General features: G+C 31.4%; 1 protein-coding gene and 1 long non-coding RNA gene across 2 annotated transcripts; one reads left to right on the top strand and one right to left on the bottom strand.

Moving 5' to 3' along the window:
* Positions 1 to 5,388: 5,388 nt before the first annotated feature.
* LOC127143948 (pectinesterase inhibitor-like) lies at positions 5,389 to 5,838 on the bottom strand. Its single transcript, XM_051079255.1, has one exon. The coding sequence runs from the start codon at positions 5,836 to 5,838 to the stop codon at positions 5,389 to 5,391; it is 450 nt and encodes a 149-aa protein (XP_050935212.1).
* Positions 5,839 to 6,661: 823 nt separating this feature from the next.
* On the top strand, positions 6,662 to 9,083 carry LOC107991485 (uncharacterized). The gene is made up of 4 exons (XR_007815688.1): positions 6,662 to 7,110; positions 7,205 to 7,280; positions 8,135 to 8,185; positions 8,572 to 9,083. It is a non-coding gene; the product is annotated as an uncharacterized LOC107991485 (long non-coding RNA).
* The last annotated feature ends 5,467 nt before the right edge of the window (positions 9,084 to 14,550 follow it).

Genomic DNA, 14,550 nt, shown 5'->3' with positions numbered 1-14,550 from the left:
TTACAATCGTAATAAAATAAAACAAAGAGGTTGAGAAAAATACCTTAAATTTCTAGGGCATAACAGAATCTCTCAATGATGTAGGTAAGGCGTCGGAAGATATGTATAAAAGCCCAATGCTTACAATTGTGAACTCCAGATGCCATACAACGTCAAGAGTTCTAGGATCTCCTGACGCTTCATTTTACGGTGTCGAAAATCCTTTCCCGACTCATTTCCCCTGATCTGTCTCCCAACGTGCATTTTTGCATCGGGAGATCCTTTCCCAAAGCAATTTGATATATTTCCCGATTGATTTGATGCGTCGAGATATCCAAAAGTTCTTGTAGTGTTGGTTGAATTTCTATGAGCAAGATTTAAGGCGTATATGGTCAATCATTTTAAATCATTTGTACTTAAAGATTTCAACATGCTTGAAAAAATTGGCGGGTTTGTCGTTTTTTTTAATGAGACTAGAGTTGGCCATTTTTTTTAATGATTCTAATAAACTATGATAGATTTTTATCTTTCTTTGTAACTTGGGTTGTGATTTTTTTATGGTAATGTGTCCTTTAAATATAGTGGAACTTTGGTAAATTTTTACTAAAAGACAAATAACGTGTTTCTCGAATATGATGAGTCATTGACCTCAACCATGCACATTCTCTATTAGCTTCATGAATTGCAAAAATTTTATATGACTCGATGAAGTGGCCGTAATGGTTTACTATACAGATCGCCAAGATATAGCAGTTCCTCCATATGTAAACATATAACATGTTTGAGATCTTGCTTTGTATGGATCAAACAAATATTTAGCATCTACATAACCAACTAGATCGAAGTTTTATTTGTTTTAATAAAACAAACTCATATCGATCGTTCCTTAAAGATAACGAAGTATCTACTTAACTCCATTCCAATGTCTTTTTGTTGGAGAAGAACTATATCATAAATTTACTGAAAATGATATATTGGCCTCGTGTTATTAGCAAGATACATTAGTGCTACCTATTATACTAAGTTATGGTACTACAAGACCAAACAATTCTTCATTATTTTCTCGAGGTCGAAAGATATATTTTTTCACATCTAGAATCTTTTCTGTATACGTTGATTGATAAATAAAAATTTCATCGCCTAAATGCTCGATTTGCAAGCCAAGGAATTTTCTTCTTTTCCAAGATCTTTAATCTCAAATTCTTTTTTAAGGTATTTTATTGCCTTTGATGATGGAAGACAAGACATGCACCGTGGAAAAACAAGATCTATTTTAGTCTAATTACAACTAAGCTATTTAGTAACTAACATGCATGAAAACCCTAATTATCTAAAGTTAGGGTTAAGGAAAAGATCATACATTTGAAGCTTCCCATTCCTCGTAATCACCTTACGAACTCAAATTCGGGACCACCACTAATGTTGACCCACTATTCTTCAAACTTATAACCGGGTGATGGGACATAATGAGTGAAGGAAATTGAGAGAGAGAGAGATGGAAATTGGAGGTGCGATTTAGGTTTGAGATTTGGGAGAAAGAAAATGAATCTGGAATAAATTTGTAAATAAAAATTACTAAAATATTTAAAAGTCTTGAAGTATTTGAAAAAAAGCATTTAAATAACATTGCATGTAATTAGTTCACTAAATCTCAACACCTAACATTTCACTAATGGACTAACCATTAGTGGAACTTATCGGGTTAGATGTCTACATCTCATGTAACCACTTATCCCACTAGGTGTTAATGGAATTATGCAACAACTTATTGGATTTTTCCACTAACTTTAGTCCAAGGGCAATATGGTCATTGACCATTCAAGTCAAAGACAAACTTTGACTTCTTCAATTCAATAGTCAACATTTTGACTTTTCACCATTTTGTCCATCTTGACTAATTCTGACCTCTCGAGCATGAATCCACATTCATTTTTTTTTGAAATTCAAATCACATTAGAATATAAACCGATGAAAGTTTGACTTTTCAAAGTCAAAAGTCAACATTTTGATTTTGTACAACTTTGGCTTTCCGAGAGGGTAAAGTTTGTGTCTGGAGGGAATGTCTAATATGAAGTCGACTGTCAAGCTTATATGCCAAGTTTGAATTTGGTTGCATTGTATGACAAGATGGTAAGGTGATACGTATAAAGTGATAATTCAAAACTGTCAGGTAATGAAGTTAATCGATCCAAAGGATTCGTTTAAATTGGGGTGGAAGCCATAAGTGAAATGCTGTTATTTGGAAGTTTTACCAAAAGAGTGCAAAGAGTTGAATTATGCTGAGGAAGTACTAGGCGAGAAGAGGCTTTCGAGGAAGAAGAGGAACAAACATTGCATGAGTAACGTTCTTAAATTTAACACTCCTGTGTGAGTGAATTTTCTAAGCTAACCACTTATGCATAGATGATTTGTGAATTAAATGTTTTGTAATGTTTTGTTAATAGATTATTAGTCTAAGTTACGCATAACATGTTCGGTATGTTTTTGCATTATGATTATTGTTGTTGTTGTTTGAAAAGAGAAAACTATTGCTTTCTATGTACTGATATAGATGAATGTGTGCAAATTATTTGTCTTATTCCTATCAAATGAACAGTGATTATATGGTGTACACATAATGTGAATAACATTATATGGATAGTCGGTGTAACAGAGAAATGAATCAGGAAACTTTCCAGATACTATGGATGAAGTCAACATCACAGTAGCTTAATCATAAAATATTGGCGAGAGTGAATCACAATAGGTTTGGCAAGTGGGACAATTCATGTTCCTGGTAGAGAGGAATAAGAGAAGATAATGTGAGACTCTTGTGATTTATGAAATGAGCATTTGAAGATACGTTCGAGAAATGAAACGTTAAAAGGTGCTATATAAAAGTACTAGGCGACAGAGTAAAGTTAAAGGTTGTAAACTTTTGCTTATCGCTTATAAGTTGTTGAGTTAAGCAATAAGAGATAGGTGACAAAGCTAAGTTGAACAGTTGTTTTCTGTTGTAGAAAGCGGTGAATGTCTCTAAGGCTCAATGGAAGAGCTCTGCGGAAGAGAAAAGAGTAAGAGTTGTTTCGCTTACTAGGCGTTCAATCGTGATCTCGCCGAGAGATATGCAATGGATGTCTAGGCGGCACGCCCTCATTTGGCCTCGAGGAGAGACCTTTGGGGCGGGGCATGACATTTGATTTTCGTTTTCAAAAGTAGTACATCTTTTTAAAACTCGTAAAACTGTAGTTCTCGATCCATCTCGGGCAAAATAAACCATCGAGATTTTCCTAAAATATTAAAATTTTCAAACTTATTGATTTGTTTGGGTTTTTTTCGATGCATCTCGGTAGACATTAGATCAAGATTCTAACATTTTTCAAAATTTTTCCAAATCTTATTTAATGTTTTTATTGTTACAAAAATTATTCAAATCTTTCCAAATTTTAAGGTTTGGATTAATATTTGAATATTTTTTTCTTCTAAAAATATAAAAAAAATTAAATAAGATTCGATAAGATTTGAAAAATAATAAAACCTCGATCTAATATCTATCGAGATCCATCAGAAAAATCCAAAACAATCAATAATGTGGAAAATTTTAATATCTTAGGAAAATCTCGATGGTCGATTTCACAATGGACGGAGAAAAATAATTTTACGAGTTTTAGAAAAGGTTCTACTTTCAATAACAAAAACCATTCCAATATAATATTTGTTTCGCATTATGACATATGTACTCTCTTGAAATTCAGGTTTCATATTTGATCAATACTATTTTGGAAAAATACTTATAACCATTGATTTGCCTTATCCATGTTAAACAAGCGTTTATTTTTTTTTTAATTTTTTTAATTTTTAAGTTTGTTGTTTAAAATAAAACAATTGTTCTTTTACAATAATGATTTGATTTATTTTCAACAGAAAATTTAAAATGCACCGTTACTTTTATCATACATTTCCCGATAGTGGCTAAAATAGCTTATGGGGTGGACTTTTTCCACTTTGTACAAATATTGAAATTATCGTTTATGAGTTATTATTAAAAGGGATCTTTTAAAAAATATAACAAAGCGACAAAATATTTACACTGTATAGATCAATTCTAAAAACGGAGAAAGCCCATAGGTCCACAAAAAAAAATACCAAAAATGCCCCATCAACCATGCCATCAACAATGCGCGTAATATATTTGGTACAAGATCGTTTAGATTTGGTTATCATTTGGTACACAATCGTTTAGATTTGGTCGTTTAGATTTGGATAGCCAAATTTAAATAATTTATTTTTTCAATTCCATCGTTTAATTTGGTTACACGATCGTTTAGATTTGGTCGTTTAGATTTGACTACACGATCATTTAGATTTGGCTACCCCAAATCTAAACGATTTTTTTTTTCAAAATTGGGTACACGATCGTTTAGATTTTTTTATACAATCATTTATTTTTTCAAGATTATTTGGTATACGATCATTTAGATTTGACTAAACATTTTTTTAAAAAATTATTTTGGTACACGATTGTTTATTTTTTTACACGATTGTTTAGATTTGGCTACATCAATCTAAACGAGTTTTTTCAACATTCTTTATACACGATCTTTTAGATTTGATTACTCTAATCTAAACGACGTAAAAAAAAAGAGGAAAAGAAGAAAGATGATGGAAAGAAATAAAAAAGAAGAGAAAATGAAGGAAGACGATAGAAAGAAATCTAGAAAGAGATTACAGTGGGAAAAAAAAAAGAAAAGGAAGCAAGACGATAGAAAAAATTGCAGCGAGGAGGAGAAGAAAGATGGAAGGGTAAACGTGGAATATTTAAAAAATGACTAACTTTATGAGCTTTATTACACAAGCAGTAAATATTTTAGTAGTTTATTATATTTATGAAAATTTCCCATTTTAAAAACAATTTTTTTTTTCAAATATAACATTTAAATTAATAAAAGCATATATATATATATATATATATATATATATATATATATATATATATATATATATATATATATATATATTATAAAATTTGAATGCGTAGATTAAAGGAATAGCCCAAGGTATTCTTATAATTTCATGTAAACCTAAGAGATTATGTGAATTAGAGATTATGTGAATTATGTGAAGAAGAATTTTCAAATTTAACAAATTGAACAAATTTGTTTTATAAAATATAGTAAAATATTAGTAATTTTATATTTTTTGGAATTATCTATTAATATTATATTAATGTCTATTAAGGACAATGTCTTCCAAGTCTGATTTTTCATTCATAGTTATTTTGATTCGTTAGAATTATCTAGTAACTGATATTTTTATCATCTAAAAATTAACCAAAATAATCAATTTTAATCACCATCGAATAGTAATGTTATTGTTTTAAAAATTAAACTTCATTTTATTTATTGATAAAAATGTTCAAGTACATAGCCCTTAAAGAAGATTGGATATAACCAAAATAATGCTGCATATATCATTCAGAGTCTTGCCATTCTTCAAAAGCAACGACGTATCCTTTGGTGGCTGCCCGAACTCACCCTGACAGTTGTCAATCTCTGTCATGGCATCATAAGTTACAATATTGACGGCATTAAAGTCACCAACTGCCAAGTCCTTTTGGGCATTTTCAATGTGGCCAACAATTTTATCGTAGCTCTCAGCGCAAGACGAATATCGTTGCTTAAGTTGAGGATTGGTGGTGGTTTTTTCCAGTGAGTTGGCTAGTGTCAAAGACTTGCGAGCATTTGTATTGGCAAGGTTTAAGGTATATATAACCAAGCCTTTTAGATCTGTAGTGCCTGCAGATTTCAACACATTTGAACAAAATGGTGGGTTTGAGGTGTTTGGACAGATGGTGGAAACGTCGTCGATAGATGATGCCATATTTGAAATGATGGTGAACAAAAGAACTCCAAAGAGAGAGATAATAATGAAACAAGAGTTATTGGCCATTTTAGTTTCTTTGTTGTTTGATAGTATTGTGTCCTTATTGATGTGGGTCATTTCATCAATACATATATATATACATATATAGATGAAATCTAGAGAAATGGTTTCTCTCGTATGAAGGAGAAAGGGAAGTTGTAATTACATTAATAAAGAGCCTATTTTAGTATTTTGTTTGTTTTATTTTGTTCTTTTGTTATTTTTATCTTTAAAAAGTTAACCAAAATCAATTCATGAATAACCAGGATGGGTTTTGTATTTACCTTTTTTTTTTTTCTGAAAAGATACGGCTGAGACGTTAAGGGGTGCTATGGAAAAGTACTAGACGACATAGTAAAGTCAACGGTTGTAATTTTTTTTTTCTTTTGTGTATGTCCTTTTGCTTATCGCCTACAAGTTGTTGAGCCAAGCAATAAGAGGTAGACTATAAAGCTAATGTTAGCCCGCATTCCGTTATCCTTATACATATATATATTAATATTCTCTAAGTTGTGAAATACAAGTTTAAAATCCAAGTGCAAATTTTTTACGAGTTGAATTATTTTAATGAGAAAATTTTAGGAGCAACTTTATTAGGATAATGATTTGGAAATTTAATAGGCGATGGAAAGGCTAAGGAAATGGCCAAATTGAAGTTTGGTTTTTAGTTAAGGGCATAAAGGTCATTTCATATTTTTTTAGCAAATAAAAAAAGAAGAGAAAATATCTAACTCTCTCCTTATCCTTCTCCATTCTTAGAGAGATGCCCCCCGTCCAAAGTTTTTTTCTTTTTCTTCTTCTTCTCGCCGACTCCCTCATCCCATGGTCATCTCTCCCTATTTATCCGTCGCTCTCTTATGCTCACCATCTCACTCTTACCTCGTGTAGCACTACACGACCAGAAGGAGTCTTGTTGCCGCACGCCTTGTTAACCACTGCTCCGAACGCACACCGCCAGTCGTAGCAAGTCACACAAGGTTGCGTTGTTGTCCATCGTTCTTCAAGCGGTGTCTTAGTTGTCGTTTTTCATTCGTCAAGTCGCTGCTCTCGCCTATTGTGACGTCGCCGATACAAGCCTTGTCTCAATTGTAGTTCAAGTTTCAGTTTGGTACTTTCTGAATCGGGTTTTAGGACGAGTTAGCTGTGGTATAGCCGTCGTGTGTGGTAACTCGCCAGAAATCAAGAAAGTCCCCATTCATATCCATTCTTGAGCTAGATTTTCCGCTTAAAGTAAGGACAATTTGAGGTTGTGTTTAAGGGGATTTTTTATTACCCATTAAGTTTAAGCTTGAGTTTAACAATATCCATTTCATTTCGTTGTTAGATTTGGATTCTTGGGTGATTTTAGCCATTGTCCAGCCTATAAGAAGCTCACAATTGGGCATTTTCATACAACTTGGGTAAGATTCTAAGCTTTATGGAGTGAGTCTTGAATATCCATCTAATTTTATTGATGATATTAAATAACTCATGATGTCGGATGCTTGATTTTGAATTTAGAAGGTACTTATGGTGCTTTACATTGAGGTTTAGATTACTTGGTTAGGTTCTTAGGAGGTTTTGGAGTATTTTTGTTGAGTTGTTCTAGAGTTCTTGAATGCCCATTGGGTTTAAGCTTTAAAATTTAATTACCTATGATACTTGAATCCTTGAGTTGAATGTTAAAGGTTTAAAATCGACGTTCCATTATCTTTAGAGTTTACTTGGGTGTTACTTATGTAAGCTTTGGAACATACAATGATTTTAGGTGCTAGATCAGAATTTAGAAAGCCATTAATGTGTTGTCGAGGCCATTTTAACAAGGTATCGATAAGGTTTTGGATAAATTTAGTGGGTTCTCTCATAGTTCTTAAATATTCATTTAGTTTTAGTGTAAACTTGATTTTACCAATATTGTTTTGTATGAGGAATTGAAGATTTAGAAAACTTGGAAGCATTGATCAACACGGTTGAGGTTGTTTAAATGAGTTTGGGTAAGTCCCTAAGTTATTTACTCGTTAGTTTGATATTGAGAGTGTATTGAAACGAAAGATCCAATGAGTTTGACATAAGTTTGGACATCCATTTTACTAATAATTTAAATTTGAGGTTTAAAGGTTGGAAAGTGGATTTTTAATCTAGTCTAAGAAGATTCGAGACTGCAAGGAATCCAGAAATGTAAAATAGCTTGAATGCTCAAAATGAAGTGTTTTTGGAGATTGTTGTGCCGTCTTACTAAGTGAAGAAAACTGACAGACTTTAATCTTTCTTTCAGGCCAAATTTAAATGGGGAAACGTATAATCCCGGTGGATTGAGTCATTGATAGTGAGTGGTTTATTTTTAAGATCATGTGAATTATGTGAAGAAGCATTTTCAAATATGACAAAATTGACAAAAATATTTACAAAAGATAGTAAAATTTTAGTAATTTTTCATTTCTTGGAATTATCTATTAATATAAGTCTATTACGGATAATGTCTTCCAAGTCTAATTTTTTATTTATAGTTATTTTGATTTGTTAGAATTATCTAGTAACTGATATTTTTATCATCTAAAACTTAACCGAAATAATCAATTTCAATCACCATCGAATAGTAATGTTATTGTTTTAAAAATTAAACTTCATTTTATTTATTGATAAAAATGTCCAAGTACATAGCCCTTAAAGAAGATTGGATATAACCAAAATAATGCTGCATATATCATTCAGAGTCTTGCCATTCTTCAAAAGCAACGACGTATCCTTTGGTGGCTGCCCGAACTCACCCTGACAGTTGTCAATCTCTGTCATGGCATCATAAGTTACAATATTGACGGCATTAAAGTCACCAACTGCCAAGTCCTTTTGGGCATTTTCAATGTGGCCAACAATTTTATCGTAGCTCTCAGCGCAAGACGAATATCGTTGCTTAAGTTGAGGATTGGTGGTGGTTTTTTCCAGTGAGTTGGCTAGTGTCAAAGACTTGCGAGCATTTGTATTGGCAAGGTTTAAGGTATATATAACCAAGCCTTTTAGATCTGTAGTGCCTGCAGATTTCAACACATTTGAACAAAATGGTGGGTTTGAGGTGTTTGGACAGATGGTGGAAACGTCGTCGATAGATGATGCCATATTTGAAATGATGGTGAACAAAAGAACTCCAAAGAGAGAGATAATAATGAAACAAGAGTTATTGGCCATTTTAGTTTCTTTGTTGTTTGATAGTATTGTGTCCTTATTGATGTGGGTCATTTCATCAATACATATATATATACATATATAGATGAAATCTAGAGAAATGGTTTCTCTCGTATGAAGGAGAAAGGGAAGTTGTAATTACATTAATAAAGAGCCTATTTTAGTATTTTGTTTGTTTTATTTTGTTCTTTTGTTATTTTTATCTTTAAAAAGTTAACCAAAATCAATTCATGAATAACCAGGATGGGTTTTGTATTTACCTTTTTTTTTTTTCTGAAAAGATACGGCTGAGACGTTAAGGGGTGCTATGGAAAAGTACTAGACGACATAGTAAAGTCAACGGTTGTAATTTTTTTTTTCTTTTGTGTATGTCCTTTTGCTTATCGCCTACAAGTTGTTGAGCCAAGCAATAAGAGGTAGACTATAAAGCTAATGTTAGCCCGCATTCCGTTATCCTTATACATATATATATTAATATTCTCTAAGTTGTGAAATACAAGTTTAAAATCCAAGTGCAAATTTTTTACGAGTTGAATTATTTTAATGAGAAAATTTTAGGAGCAACTTTATTAGGATAATGATTTGGAAATTTAATAGGCGATGGAAAGGCTAAGGAAATGGCCAAATTGAAGTTTGGTTTTTAGTTAAGGGCATAAAGGTCATTTCATATTTTTTTAGCAAATAAAAAAAGAAGAGAAAATATCTAACTCTCTCCTTATCCTTCTCCATTCTTAGAGAGATGCCCCCCGTCCAAAGTTTTTTTCTTTTTCTTCTTCTTCTCGCCGACTCCCTCATCCCATGGTCATCTCTCCCTATTTATCCGTCGCTCTCTTATGCTCACCATCTCACTCTTACCTCGTGTAGCACTACACGACCAGAAGGAGTCTTGTTGCCGCACGCCTTGTTAACCACTGCTCCGAACGCACACCGCCAGTCGTAGCAAGTCACACAAGGTTGCGTTGTTGTCCATCGTTCTTCAAGCGGTGTCTTAGTTGTCGTTTTTCATTCGTCAAGTCGCTGCTCTCGCCTATTGTGACGTCGCCGATACAAGCCTTGTCTCAATTGTAGTTCAAGTTTCAGTTTGGTACTTTCTGAATCGGGTTTTAGGACGAGTTAGCTGTGGTATAGCCGTCGTGTGTGGTAACTCGCCAGAAATCAAGAAAGTCCCCATTCATATCCATTCTTGAGCTAGATTTTCCGCTTAAAGTAAGGACAATTTGAGGTTGTGTTTAAGGGGATTTTTTATTACCCATTAAGTTTAAGCTTGAGTTTAACAATATCCATTTCATTTCGTTGTTAGATTTGGATTCTTGGGTGATTTTAGCCATTGTCCAGCCTATAAGAAGCTCACAATTGGGCATTTTCATACAACTTGGGTAAGATTCTAAGCTTTATGGAGTGAGTCTTGAATATCCATCTAATTTTATTGATGATATTAAATAACTCATGATGTCGGATGCTTGATTTTGAATTTAGAAGGTACTTATGGTGCTTTACATTGAGGTTTAGATTACTTGGTTAGGTTCTTAGGAGGTTTTGGAGTATTTTTGTTGAGTTGTTCTAGAGTTCTTGAATGCCCATTGGGTTTAAGCTTTAAAATTTAATTACCTATGATACTTGGATCCCTGAGTTGAATGTTAAAGGTTTAAAATCGACGTTGCATTAGCTTTAGAGTTTACTTGGGTGTTACTTATGTAAGCTTCGAAATAGACAATGATTTTAGGTGCTAGATCAGAATTTAGAAAGCCATTAATATGCTGTCGAGGCCATTTTAACAAGGTATCGATAAGGTTTTGGATAAATTTAGTGGGTTCTCTCATAGTTCTTAAATATTCATTTAGTTTTAGTGTAAACTTGATTTTACCAATATTGTTTTGTATGAGGAATTGAAGATTTAGAAAACTTGGAATCATTGATCAACACGGTTGAGGTTGTTTAAATGAGTTTGGGTAAGTTCCTAAGTTATTTACTCGTTAGTTTGATATTGAGAGTGTATTGAAACGAAAGATCCAATGAGTTTGACTTAAGTTTGGACATCCATTTTACTAAGAATTTAAATTTGAGGTTTAAAGGTTGGAAAGTGGAGTTTTAGTCTAGAGTAAGAAGATTCGAGAATGCAAGGAATCTAGAAATGTAAAATAGCTTGAATGCTCAAAATGAAGTGTTTTTGGAGATTGTTGTGCCGTCTTGCTAAGTTTAGAAAACTGACAGACTTTAATCTTTCTTTCAGGCCAAATTTAAATGGGGAAAACGTATAATCCCAGTGGATTGAGTCATTGATACTGAGTAGTTTATTTTCAAGATCATGTGAATTATGTGAAGAAGCATTTTCAAATATGACAAAATTAATAAAATTATTTACAAAAGATAGTAAAATTTTTGTAATTTTTCATTTCTTGGAATTATCTATTAATATAAGTCTATTACGGACAATGTCTTCCAAGACATATATATATACATAGATGAAATCTAGAGAAATGGTTTCTCTCTTATGAAGGAGAAAGGGAAGTTGTAATTACATTATTTAAGAGCCTATTTTAGTATGTTGTTTGTTTTATTTCGTTCTTTTGTTATTTTTATCTTTAAAAAGTTAACAAAAATCAATTCATGAATAACCAAGATGGGTTTTGTATTTACCTATCAAGTTATAAAGTATTCAAATGGTGAAGAAATTAAGAAGTGAAAAAGTGTAACGACCAAACTTTTCAAAGTCAGCTGAGCTTATTACTTTAATATAAACACACTTCATCTAAACATAAAAGTTCATAAAACCTGTTTAAAATAAAATAAACTGTTTTTGGGCCCTATTTGAAAAAAATTTAAAAATTCACAAACGTTGTTAAAACAAACAATTGTTTTAAACATGACACTCATTTTCAATCCTAAAAACATTAAAAACATTAAGCGAAAGCATTTGAAAGAAAAACGTTACCATATGGCGATCATGAGTCCTTTTTGCCCCTCGCCGGCATACCTCTCGTATTACCTTTGAATCAATTAAATTCTTTTTTTTTTGTGGGTTTGTTTTCTTTAAACTTTGGATTTCATTATCTTTTCTAATGTAATTGCAAGTACTTATTTTCTTTTTCTTTTTCACGTATGTCGCCACGTACGTAAGACCACGTGGAGCAGCCGACGTCCTTAAAAAGTGTTTAACTTTAAAAACAAAAGAAAAAGGGAATCGCCACCAATCTTTTTTGCGGTGTGATTGGACACTAAATTAATAAAGTAAATTATTTTAAAATGAAATAAAAACTGGTCTACGAAAAAATTAGAGTTGAGTTCGGGAGTCATTTGTGTACGGAGAAGGTGTTAGCACCCCGTAACACCCATTTATAAAACGATGGCCAAATGTAATGTCTTGAATAAAATTCATTTTTCTAAAAAAATTATGTCTTATTTCATTGCTCACTACTTCAATATTTGAAGCAATGATCCCATAAAATTAGTGGGATACACCTATTAAATTAGACTATATTAAGAAAAAATTCCTCAATTTAAGAGAATGAGAAATTATTACAATTTCTCAAATTCTATCATAGGCTAGTCTTCAAATAAAAAAAGACAATATGAAGATAAAATAATAAAAACAATAAAGCGAAAAAACGCTAAGAACCCATCTTTTTGTAGAAGAATACGTTTCTTCAAAGCATTTTTTTTGTAGAAATTCTCTCTGAACACTTTTTTTTGTAGAGATTTTCTCTAAAATAATTTTTTTCCTAGAGATTCTCTCTAAAAGCCATTTTCCCCTCTTTTCCAAATGACAAAGGTCCTTATTTATAGACCCAGGGTGTGCCACAAATTTGGAAAATTTAATAAGTATAAAATCAAATTGGATATTATGTAATTTTATTAATTTTCGTTTTTTTCTAAAATAGTAAAAATATGATAGTGAAAGATTTTGTCCAAAATAAATTTATTTTCTTTTTTTCCTAAAATGATAAAGATAAATCAAAATATGGTATTAAAAGAATTTTGTATAAAATAAATTATTTTATTTTTTCCTAATATGATAAATCAAAGGAAAACTTACATAAATGTAACAAAACCGTAAACTATTTAAAACCCGTGTAACAAAGCCCAAAAAGTTAGCAATTTTTTTTAAATATTCTAGGTTTACCCTTCCATCTTTCTTTTCTTCCTCGCGATTCGTCTTCCTTCTGTTATTTCGTCTTTCCCGTGTTCCCGATCTCGTCTTTCTTCTTTTCTCTTTTTCTTTTCTGCGATTTCTTTCCATCATCTTTCTTATTTTTCAATTCTTTATTTATGTCGTTTAATCTTTCCATCGTTTTTCTTCTTTTCCTCTCTGTTTTTTGCACTTCGATTTCTTTTCATCGTCTTTCTACTTTTCCTCTTCTTTTTTCGCTGCGATTTCTTTCCATCATCTTTCTTTTTTCTTTTTTTTTTTACGCATTTGCATTTGGGTAACCAAATCTAAACGACTGTGTATAAGGACTGTGTACAACAAAATAGAAAAATCGAAAAGATCGTGTATAAAGAATCTTGAAAAAAAAATCATTTAGATTGGAATAACCAAATGCAAACGATTGTGTAACAAAATAAAAGATTGTGTATAAAGAATCTTGAAAAAAAAAATCATTTAGATTGGAGTAGCAAAATGTAAATGATTGTTTAAAAAAGTAAACGATCATGTAAAAAAAATAAAAGATCGTGTATAAAAAATCTTGAAAAAAATCATTTTGATTGGAGTAGCCAAATGTAAACGATCGTGTAGAAAAAGTAAATGATCGTGTAAATAAATCTAAACGATTGTGTAAAGAATTCTATACGATCGTGTACCAAAAGAATTAAAAAAATCGTGTACCAAATTTAAAAAAAAAATCATTTAAATTTGGGTCCTTAAATCTAAACGATCGTGTAATAAAATTAATCGATCGTGTATAAATTGTAGCCATATCTAAACAATCATGTATAAATTGTAGCCATATCTAAATGATCGCGTATAAATTATAGTCATATTTAAACGATCGCGTATATATTGAACCATATCTAAACGATCGCGTATCAAACAATAACCAAATCTAAACGATCGCAAATATATTATGCGTGCGTTATTGATGGCGTGGTTGACGGGCCATTTTTGGTATTTTATACAGTGGGCCTTTGGGTTTTTTTCGTTTTTGGAATTGTTTTATAGAGTGTAAATATTTTGCCTCTTTTTTATATTTTTGAAAAGACCTCTAGATCAAAAGAGATTTTGTATAAATAAATTAATTTATTTTTTTTCCTAAAGTGATAAAAATAAGTCAAATTGATTTGATTTCTTTGAAATAATATATATTCTCATTAATGGTTTGATTTTCCCTTTTAATAAAAGATTTAAAAAACATAAGATTTTATATTATTACAAAAAAATTTACCTTTTTTTCTTTTAAAAAAATAAATGAAATCTTAGCCAAAATTACAATTACAATTACAATGTATTTTAAAGAATAATAAAAAAAATTATAAGATGAAATTAGGTGGCTACAACATATATCTCGCATATAA

This window comes from Cucumis melo, chromosome 11 (assembly GCF_025177605.1).
Source record: "Cucumis melo cultivar AY chromosome 11, USDA_Cmelo_AY_1.0, whole genome shotgun sequence".
NCBI classification, from domain to species: domain Eukaryota; kingdom Viridiplantae; phylum Streptophyta; class Magnoliopsida; order Cucurbitales; family Cucurbitaceae; genus Cucumis; species Cucumis melo.
Note: the sequence above shows the minus strand (reverse complement) of the source record. Positions and strands in the feature narration are given on the sequence as shown.